General features: G+C 30.1%; 1 protein-coding gene across 1 annotated transcript; it reads right to left on the bottom strand.

Moving 5' to 3' along the window:
- Nucleotides 1-1,382: 1,382 nt before the first annotated feature.
- LOC129876637 (signaling peptide TAXIMIN 1-like) lies at nucleotides 1,383-2,812 on the bottom strand. The gene is made up of 2 exons (XM_055952120.1): nucleotides 2,460-2,812; nucleotides 1,383-1,713 (listed from the first exon to the last, which is right to left on the bottom strand). The coding sequence occupies exons 1-2, from the start codon at nucleotides 2,573-2,575 to the stop codon at nucleotides 1,590-1,592; spliced, it is 240 nt and encodes a 79-aa protein (XP_055808095.1). The 5' UTR covers nucleotides 2,576-2,812; the 3' UTR covers nucleotides 1,383-1,589.
- Nucleotides 2,813-12,002: the final 9,190 nt, after the last annotated feature.

Genomic DNA, 12,002 nt, shown 5'->3' with positions numbered 1-12,002 from the left:
GACACATGTGTTACATTAACACTTGTGTCAACCTCTTTTTATTCTAAGTAGATTTGGTGAGGTTATTTCTCTCGATGTTATGTACTCTCTTATATATAGTGGATTGTTGATCTCCTCCTATGGATGTAGGTCGGTTGACCGAACCATATTAAATCATTATATCTCTTATGATATATTTCTTGTTTGTCTTCTTACGCATGATTTTTCATGATTTACCTTGCTAGCTTATATATAACACCTGATTATTTCGATCCTAATAAAATAAGTAGATGAATTCAACCTACTTCCCTGCCCCAATAAAAATAATAAAAATAGATGACACAACTGTAGGAAGGATATTATAGGAGCTTGTGAGGGATAGCATCCAATAAAGTCTTATCTGTTCCATGTGATCAATAATTGAAAAACAATGAATCAATGCAGACAAAAACATCTTTCACTTATTATTTTTTTTCAATTTGATATTAGATATTTATTAAGTTCTCACCGAATTTAAATTCATATAAAAAAATCCTTCAATTCGAAAAGTCCTTCAGTTCTTTCGAATTTCAGTAGAGATAGAAACATTCTTTTATAGGACGAAGGTTTAAAATATGAAAGAAATAAGCGTTTTACAACGTTACTTTCAAGTCAATTTTGTTGCACTTAATTTCTCTTTCCTAATCATAACCTTTCTCTTGTTATATGAATCTAATTTTTATTTTATTCAAAAAAATTATTTAAATAATATATTTTAATTAAAAATATTTATGAGTATTTATTACCCCATTACGATCTTTGACTTGTTAAACCAATTACAGATGAGCCATACCGTTGGCATTCAATGTTGACAGAAATTTAAGTGTTTTTTAAAAAAAATAAAAAACTACAATAACTCCAGAAACATTGAATTGGTCATATAAAAGAACCATTCATTTAATCGAATTACACTTTATACATAAAATTAAAAATTATTTTTATGTATATATAATAGATATTAAATATATTTAAATTCTTCATGTATTATTATTTTTTTTACATTTTGTAGCCCCCTTAATATAAATTATAGCTCCATCATGCGCTAAAAAATAATGTATATGCAGCTTTATTTCTATTTTGTGAAGATAAAAAGGCTGATACTAAATAGATCTTTAGTTTAAATAAAACATATGGAAAGGAAATACAATAATAAAGAAATGATGTTGAAAATAACAATGAAAAGAACCGCAGCAACAACAAATATATACATTATGTAATGATATCAAAAACAAATACTAGTAATCAATTTCAAGAATCAATATAGTAGGGGGGGGGGAAGATAACAAGTTTAACAATATTAAAATAAAACATATGGAAAGGAAATACAATAATAAAGAAATGATGTTGAAAATAACAATGAAAAGAACCGCAGCAACAACAAATATATACATTATGTAATGATATCAAAAACAAATACTAGTAATCAATTTCAAGAATCAATATAGTAGGGGGGGGGGGGGAAGATAACAAGTTTAACAATATTAAAATAAACCTAATTTATTTTCTCACAACAAAGAAAAAAACACAGATAAATAAATAAATTAAATTTTTATACATGATTTTTTTATTTTCTAACATGGAATTTGTTCAGTGAACCATTTCATAACTGAAAATGGTGCTTTGATTAATGCCAAAGCCATCTCTACCAATACTGTTACGCAAATACAACATGGACATAAACAACTCAATGTAATTCTGCAAAAAGGAAAAAAAAATAAGTAAGAGAAAATATTGCTGTTATTTAAGATCAAAATCAAGAAAATATTAATTTTATTTTTGTAAGAATGTCACTATTGGGATTATCCTATTTTGCTAATAAACTAAAAACTGCTTATATTGAGAAGTTTAATTAAACTATGTAGCTGAAAATAGTGGCGGAGCTAGGTTGAGAAAAGGAAATCAATTAATCTCTTTTTGTTGAAGAATTATACTATATAAATATGGAAAAATTGTTTTCTTTCTCTTTTTGTGTGAGGATTATTTAATCCACTTGACATGAGAGAAAATTCTAGTGAATTGAAAAAGGGATTCAGAAATTGTGAGTTTTCAATCTCCTTATATAAATTTCTAATTTCATCAAAAAGAAGATAAAACTCTAAGTGTGAACATAGAGTAAAAACAATTTAATAATTATATAAAAATTAGTGAATCTTCTCGACATAAGAAAATTCTAATAAACTAATAATGAAACTCATAAACTCATAAAAAATCACTACTAAAAAAACAGAAATTCCCAACTAGCTTTTTATCGAAAATCCATCAAAATTTGACTCATCAACAACTTTCTGATAGATTTTCGATTGCACATCCGTTAAAAATTCTCCCTTTTTTTTAATAATGATTCTAGAAATTTAGAAAATTCGACTTCTAAATTCCCTTGTTTAAATTCACGACTTTATATTAAAAAAAACAAAATTTAAAAAGATAGAGAATGAACTTACCCAACAATCCATATGATAACACCAACAATGGATAGAAGAAGAGCAACAAGAGCAAAGGGAAGACCTAATAGAAAACCTAAAGGTCTACATTGACAATCATCTCCACAACAACACATATTTTCTTTTTCTTCTTGTTGTAGTAGTATCAAGATTTGTTTTTAACCACAAAAAAAAAATTAAAAAAAATCAAAGGCTTTTTTTTTTTTTTTTGGTTTTCTCTTTGTTGATCTAAAGTTTGTTGAAGAGAAAGGGAGAAATAATATATATAGGGTGCGTAGGGGGTTAATAGTGAATTGAATGTTAGTTCCTAATAGAATATGGTTTTTATGTAACCAAAATTAAACCTTCTTCGTGGCAACTTCTAATTTTATTTTTATTCTATTTTTGAAATTCAGCAACGTATAAAAACAGATAGACTAAATCACACATCTTACCAACCACATTTTGTTATATTTATTACGTAGTATAGTTGACCAACCACCCTTCCAAGCTCCTTCCATTATCCACATTTTTTAAAAAAAAATTTAGCTTTGATTAATTGTAGATGAGTAAAAATGGCTGAATTGGAACATAAAAAAAAAATTGTTCTTCTAATTCTTCCTGCTTTGTTTTAAGTCTTTTTATATAATAAAGGGCAAAAAGTAAAATATATCCTTGAATTTTCAAAAATAATATCCATATATCCTTCGTTATATTTTGAGGTTATATATATCCTTTTTTTTTGTTTGTCAATCGATGTTCGGAGCTCGTAGAACCCTAATTAAATTCGGATTGCGCACTTTAGGACTCATTCGAAGGTGATGCTTCCAACATGATTTTCTCCATACCTAGAGCTCGAACCCAAGATTTTTTTAATTAATCGGAGTGGATCGGCGGTTAAGCTAGAGACACGTGTTCCACCGTTAGTATAAAGGGTATATGCGCTCCAAAATTTAGACGGAAAGGACACTAATGTTCTAAAAGTATAATGAAAGATATACACATACCGTTTACGATAGTTCGGAGGTATATTTGCCCCTTTTTTCTATAATAAAATAACAGAAAATGATCAAAAATATCCTTAAATTATGGAAAATGAACAAAAATGTCCTTCGTTTATAGTTTGGTCCAAAAATACTCTTGCCGTCAATACTTTGATCTAAAATGTCCTTATAGTTGATAGTTTGGTCCAGAATTACCCCTATTATTACTAAATGAGTCAAAAATATTTTTTACCAAATACTTTTTTTTTCATTTCGTAATAACAATAATAGTGAGAAAAAATTATGCTATCTATTTTATAATTTAAGTCTAGCTCAAAATTACGCAAAATTTAAGCAAATAAATAAATAAATAAAACCTATAAAAAGTGCCCAGCGAAAGAAATTACTTTTCTTGAAATTCTCAAGTCAGCATTGTCTTGGATTAGAACCAACAAGATACTCCCTCCGTCCCATATTAAATGGATACTTTAGATTTTATATGGTAATTAAAAAATTATTAATAAGTTGTTTAATTTTATTATTTTGCCCTTTGCTCATATTAATTAGCCTCTTGAAAAAAGAAGTTTTTGAATCTTCAAAAAAAAATAAAAATTCAAAGCATATTAATTGTAGGGGTAAAATGACAAAAAAATAATTAATTTTATCTTAATTTAGTAAGTCATCAAATAAAAAAAAGAGCAGCCCGGTGCACTTAAACTCCCGCTATGCGCAGGATTCGGAGAAGGACCCGTTGTTTCTAAGGATTGAACCCATGACCTTTTGGTCACATGGCAACAACTTTACCAGTTACTCCAAGGCTTCCCTTCTAAGTTATCAAATAATATAGGACAAATATTTTTAATAAAATACTCATCTAATATTGGACGGAGGGACTACATATTTGTTTATCAATTTGTAGTAGTTATGTGCATTTTTCGTATGTACAGATGGCAATTCCGAAGACAAACATCATGAATTGACCTCTTTTTGCCTTTGACACCTATCGATCACAATCACAAACATTTTGTCTTGTTATGATCATCTCTTGATTAAACTAAGAGCCGTTTGAATTGGCCGGAAAAATAATAATCAAACTTAAATATTTTTTAAGTTAAAAAATAAAAAGCTGGAGAATCCTAATTTTGAATTTTAACTTTTTAAAACTATATTTAATTTTTTCAGGCACTTTCAAAAGCTAAAATAATTTAAAAATGAATTTGATCAACTTTTAAATCAATTCAAACAAACTCTAAGTAATAATCTTAAAAAAGTTCTTTTTGTATCCTTGGCTATATGCAAGTGGTTTATTCTATATAAAAAAAACATTTAAAAGAAAATCACTAATCCTGGTCATCCTAATTCCCAAGCAGGATTAAGATGTTGTTTGATTGGGAACAAGTTATTTTAAGATTAATTAATTATTTTTGAATTAGTTATAATGAGATAAGTTATATCATCATGTATATGAGATAACTTATCCGATCACTATAATATAAACAGTGGAATAAGTTGTCCTAACTTGACAACTAAACAAAATACTAAAATTTTATCTTAAAATTATTTTTTTATCCCATAACTATTTATTTTTATCCTTTATACCAAACGATCCTTAACCGTCTCAATTTTCACTATACTATCATAGAAAAGTAACAGTCCACCTCAAAAGTTATTTGACCATGACTTTACAAATTAAAATCAAGTATATATTCTCATTCTGTTTGGATTCGATATCACAAGTCATATTATTTTTATTTTATTTAATAAAAATGGGGTTGGGGAAGGGGGGTGAATTAGTAAAAATCTAAATTTAAAATACAGCAAAAAAAATAAAAATAAACTAAAAATAAGTTTAGTATCACTAACAACTATTAGGTGTGCAGGGTTTTTAAGCCCATTTTCCAGTTTTCAGAAATTTCAGGCTTAGCGCCGTAGTGGCGCGACGCGCCACTATAGCGCCAGCAAGACTTTTGCCAGTTTTCCAAATTTTTGATGAAGGGCAATTTGGACATTTTTCCTAAACATATATACACTAACATAGGACGTTTTGGGGGGAAATTTTTCTCACCTCCCTAAACCCCTAATCTCCATCCCCTCTTCTCTCTTTAATCATCTCCAACAAAAAAATTTCTCAAAAGTTCAAGGATTCAAGCTTCCTATTGAAGACCTAACAACAAGGTTTCTTCAAAATCTACTCTAAGGTATGTAAGACTAACCTAAAATATGGATTGAGTTCTTCCATATGCCCCATAGATGTGTTGGATGAAAATTGTGAATGACTTAAACTTTCTATGAATGTTTTCTTAGATTTTTTCTAAACCCTAGAATATTATTAATATGTGTTAATGATATTCTTGAGTTGAGTTTGTTGAGATTATGGATTCATTTCTTCATCCACATGAAACCAAGATGAGATTTCTTTTTTTTATAATTTATCTTGAGGTTGGATTGATAGTTTTTATGTAAATATTGCTTTCAAAGAGAGATGATGTATTTTTGTTAATGAGTATGAATGAAATTGAATATAGAGGTAAATGGGGATTTTGGAGAAAGATATTTGATGATGATGTGAATGATGAGGTTTGATGATGAGGTGAATGATGTTTATTTAATTAAGGAAAAATGATTGGTGAAGAGGTTATGTTGATGATGACGTTTTGATATGAAATGGATTGGAGTCCAATGTGACTACATGATATGTGATTTGTATAATTTGATTTGATTGGAGTCATATGAGTATAAATGATTGTTTGAGAAGGAGTTTTAAATAAATAATTTGTGAACATTTTTGCATAAACTATTTATACACCATTTTGAGTTTAAAGAATGATTATTTTCATCTTTGATTTAGAAAGAGTTTGAGCATGATTTGAGTTTGAAAAGTCTCTTAATTATTATTTTGAGTATTTGTATTTGGAGTATAAACGAGTTGATAATTTTTACATCTATTTTGAGATTGTATCGATTTTAAAGGAAGAGTTTGATGGTTTGAGATGAGTTGATTTGAAAGAAGGTCCAATAAGGCCAGATTTGATTGAGTTTTGAAAAGAGTCCAATAAGACTAAATGAGTTGATTTGAAAATAAGTCCTAAGAGACTAAATGAGTATTTTGAGTATTTTACTCACTTGATAGATATGAGCATATTGAGTCTTGGGAGGAGTATTGAGCACCGAATTAGGTATGTGTAATATCCCCTAAAAACGTTGTATACGATGTTTCAATTTGTACAACTTTTGTATTTTCGTCATAACTTTTCATAGAAATATCCAAATTGAGTGATTCAAATTTCTGAGTAACCACAAGATCATTACCTACAACTTTTATGAAGACCATATTTTAATATTCGGAGGTTAAGTAGGTCAAATAAATTAATCTTTGTAAGGTAGGATGTTGTTACGGAAATGAGTGTTTATAGAAGAAAAATCATATCTCACTGTAGGTTTATCCAAATTGGTTAATTCTTGAACGATATGAAACTAGACTTCCATATCTACAATTCTTATGGAGACACCAAATCCTAATAAGGAATTTATCTTATTCAAACGCAGCTCCCAAAAAGAGTATTCTGTCAAAGATAATTCATTTCACCTACCATAGAAAGATCTAGATACATTTGACATCACTCATGACATAAATTGTCCTCCATTTAACATCATCCATGACATCAATATATTCCACTAAATTTTCAGATTTTTATTTATAATTATTTTATTTATTGTTAGGTCATCTTTCCCACCTATAAATACCCACCTTATTTCCTCATTTTATTCATCAAGCTTTCTCAAGCAAATCTTCTCTCTATACACATTCTCAAATATAGTTTTAGTTCTTAGTAGTGAAGAAATATTATTCCGGTGATTCATATATTCCGGGTAGTACACAAAACGTTCCGGCAAGGAGAGAAGCTAGGACTCAAGAGTGTTCATTAAGTCTTCCGGTACCAACTAAAGCTTCGGTTTCCAGGTATGTAAGGCTTCAATGAGAGTATTCCTTCCACTCTCATGCCTAAATTATTTTGAGTAGATGATAAATTATATTTATTTTCTTTAAGATTTACTCTAAGTTATATGGGTATTTATCCATGGGTTCTTCCACCCATGTAGTCCAAAAACTCTTTCAATTAAATCTCTCAATTTCAAGTAATTTTCTTATGGATAATTCTTATTTTTACTTAATAGTATGAATCATGGTTGAACTAATGATTATTGGTCTATTTTGATGCAATATTATTTCATATGTATAAATTGATGGTTTGTAAGTAATTTCTCTATTTATCTCTTTAAAGGTTCTTGAAATTAATGGTGGGTTGTTTAAAGCATGATTTTTAATAAATGGATTTTAAAGTATTTATGTATATTTATTTACATACATATTTGCAAGTTGAAGTGATTTGAACCCACCTAGTTTTACTATGTTTTTAATAAAGTTTGACTTGAAAGCTTTGACTCCAAATAAATATTTATGAAAGTAATATCTATGATAAAAAATGGAGTCTTATGAAATGAAAGAATGATGAAATGATATGAATCATGGATTCTTTATGCAATAAGGACAATACTTGCATATTTGAATTATCAAATGTTTTAATGAGCTATTCTACCGAATATGATGTTTGAATTCTTAAGTTATATGCTATGAATACTTTGAAGTATTAAACTATTCTGTGGGATTGACTTAGTACCGAATGAGGCATTGAGGTGGGATTCGGTAAGGGAATCCTAGTAGCAACCCCTTGTCTCATTAACTATGTGCCAACATAGGAGCCCTTGTAGGCTTAGGCTAATGGATCCATAAATAGCCCTTAAAGTTAAAGTTAAAGAAATGAATGAAGTTGACGGAGTTCTACCTGGCAAGTAGTCTCCCCGGCCAACGTAGGGGGTTATGTTGGATTCCATGTAATAGCTCGCATGGTCTTAAATGTCGGTTATGGTTAATTTCCCACAAAATGAATGTTTTAAAGGATATCTATACGATTTATTATGCATACATTAAATTATGTTCCATATTACATAAATGTTTTAATATTTCCCCAATGTTCATGCATCCTTACATACTTAGTACATTCAAAGTGCTAACGCATACTCTTTTGCCTACATAATATCACCATGTAGGGATCAGTGCTCCTCCTCGTTCTCCTCCACGTGGCTAGTTGATATTTCATTGAAGACTACTTTTGGTGAGTTCCCATGTTCCGGGAACAATACTCCTTTATCTTTCTAGTTTATGATATGTTAAGATATTTTACTATGGAATTTCTTCTATTATGATTGAGGGTGAGCTAGGAACTTGTCTTAGCCCCATTAAATCTAATAGTTAGAGGTATTGTTGGACATATATAAGTTGAAGATTTACTATTATGATTTCCGCTTGTTTATCATCATTACCTATGAAAGGTTAAAAGAATGCTAAGAGGCTTGTTTGAGGTACTTTTGGGTTCCTCATTCGCCATGTCACGTCTAGGCCCTAGGCTTGGGTCGTGACAGTATGAGTATAGTCCATACTTGAATCCCATGAACTACGTAGTCAACGTAGGAAGGGATTATACCGTGTCGTATATTTCCCTATTTCATTGTCCTGAAATGATAGAACTTGATTAATTGATGGATCCATGATTGGATGATTCGTTCATACCCTAGCAAAATATGAACAGACGTGGCAACAACGTCGGCTTGTTGTACTATTACTTGCTCATATGGTGATGGTTGTCGGTTAGAAAAACTTCCAATTAAGTGGATTGTGTTTGATATGATTGGTTTGATTGTGATTGTAGATGATTGAGTCGAATTGTAAAGCATTGTTAAATTTTAATTTGCATATCTATTGAATTGAGTCCTTTGACTTGAGATGAGTTGATTGTATATGATTGGATTTGATTGGATGATATGTGATTAGATTGGATCGGGTTGTATATGATTGGATTGGATTGGATTAGATGATATGTGATGGATTGTATTAGATGATATGTGATTAGATTGGATTAGATGATATGTGATGGATTGTATTAGATGATATGTGATTAGATTAGATTAGATGATATGTGATTGGATTGGATTATATAATATGTGATTGGATTGGATTAGATGATATGTGATTGAATTAGAGTTGATGGTATATGATTGGATTAGATCGGATTGTATATGATTGGATTAGATCGGATTGTATATGATTGGATTGGGCCAATTGTATATGATTGGATTGAATCAGATGATATATGATTGGATTGAATCGAATTGCATATGATTGGATTGGAACAAATTATAAATGACTTGATTGAACTGGTATTATTTTATTCTGCCATATTACATACTCGTACATTCCACGTACTAACATCCATTTTGGCTTCATGATGCAGAAACAGGTTTAAGAGATCATCAATAGGCGCACCATTGAGGATCTACTCACACTCAGCTTATTGGTGAGTCCTCCCCTATATTCGGAGAACACCACTTATGTTATTCTTGTGTTGAGTTTAGTCATTTTTCATTCCGATTTGAGGTAACCATGAACCTGTCATTGACACCAATTAGACAGTAGTGATAGATGATTCATAGACTAGATAGTGATGGATCGATTGAGTATTTTACTTCTTGAATTATTCTTGTCAAACTATTTAACGACATAGATTGAAGTTCGATTTGTTGGCCCATGGCCTTTATTATTTGAATTAGATTGATGATTTGAGTTGCCCACTAAAGTATTTCTTTATTTTAAACTTTCCGCTGATTGATTGATATGAATGGATGTGTGATTGGATTAAGTAGTTCGCTTGGGGACCAACAATGGTCTTTGAGTGCCGGCCACATCTAGGGTACCCTCCCGGGGTGTGACAGTCTTCGTGTTGGAGATGAACTAAATCTTGCTAACAAGCTTACAGAGAAAGCTATATCTGGTCTGGAATTGTTGGTAAGATACATTGATGAACCAATTATACTAAGATATGGTATTTCACCACAAGCAAGCTCTGCATCATTTTAATGAGGTAAAAAAGAATCTTTATTTAATATCAAGAGATTTCAAAACCATTGGGGTACTCAATGAATGTGCTTTATCTATGTAACATTTATGTAAAATATTTTCAGTATATGTTGACTGATGAACAAATATCTCATTTGCAAAATATTCAATTTGTAGACCAAGATAAAATTTTATGTTTCTGAGGTCTTTCATTTCAAACACCTTTTTTAGACATTTTACTGCATTGAAAGTTCTTCAGGAGTTTCAATGGTATTCAAATCATCAACATATACAACTATTATAATAAATTCAGATCCAGACCTTTTCATAAACACACAAGGAATAATCGGATCATTTTTAAATCCTTCTTTTTGCAAATATTCGCTAAAATAATTATATCACATTCGCCCTGATTGTTTCAATTCGTATGAGGATTTCTGAAGTTTTATTGAACAAGTTTCTCGAGAATCTTTGTATGCTTCAAACACTTTGAATCCTTCAAAAAAATTCATAAAATGGTGTGATCCAATAAGCCATATAAATAGGCAGTGACCACGTCCATTAGGTGCATTTCTAGTTTTTCATGATCGACCACAAGGGAATATGTTTTCATATAGTCAGTGTCAGGCCTTTGTGAAAATTCTTGGGCTACAAGTCATGTTTTATATCTTACGACTTCATCTTTTTTATTTCATTTACGCATAAAATTTTATTTGTACCCCACTAGCCTAACACCTTCAAGTGTTCGAATTATTGATCCAAAAAATTCACGTTTTTCAAGTGAAGTCAACTCTACCTGAATTGTGTCCTTCCATTTTGATCAATCATTTCTCTATCTATATTTATCAACAGATTTTGGTTCAAGATTCTAATATTGTTGCATTATTTCAATGACAACATTATAAGCAAAAATATTATTGATCATAATCTCATTTCGGGTCCACCTTTTTTCTATCGAGACATAACTTATTGAGATCTCTTCATTTTCATTATTTTCAAGTACCTAAACCTTTACCAAGGTTTTTTAAAGTATTATGGTATAGTGCTCTTTTAAAGCACTCGACTCATTATCATGACCATTCTAATAATTTGCTCCTCTCCTTCTTCAAGGAGTTTTATATTTGGAATCGATTGGTCTATCATGCTTCTGGCGTGTCATAGACTCTATCCTTTAAGGACCATTTATTGGAGCATTTGCAACTTAGTTAATTTATAGAGTCAGCAAATACATCAGGTAGTTTGTTTGCAACATTTTGCAAATGAATTACCCCTTGAACTTCAAGTTCACATATTTTTTAACGAAGATCTAGATAATTCATCGAACATATAAATTTTAGCTGCTAATCATATCTCTCCCTAATGTTAGAAAATCTAACATTCACCACAATCTCATTTGGAGATCCTTCTTTTGTGTATAGTGGAATCATAAAATCAGCTACTGCACATTCAAATTTTTAGATGGAAATTATTTGGTTCCTGACCTTGAACCAATTGTGATGGGAAACTTGTTGGCTTGATGCATACATGTTAAATAAATGTATCTCATACCAAATTTTATTTCAGAGTTTTGTTCCCAATCATAACCAATGATCTAGCTATAATTGGAGGCATATAATTTCTGCTAAACCA

Source organism: Solanum dulcamara, chromosome 12, assembly GCF_947179165.1.
Source record: "Solanum dulcamara chromosome 12, daSolDulc1.2, whole genome shotgun sequence".
Lineage (NCBI taxonomy): Eukaryota > Viridiplantae > Streptophyta > Magnoliopsida > Solanales > Solanaceae > Solanum > Solanum dulcamara.
This window is presented reverse-complemented; position numbering and strand designations above follow the sequence as displayed.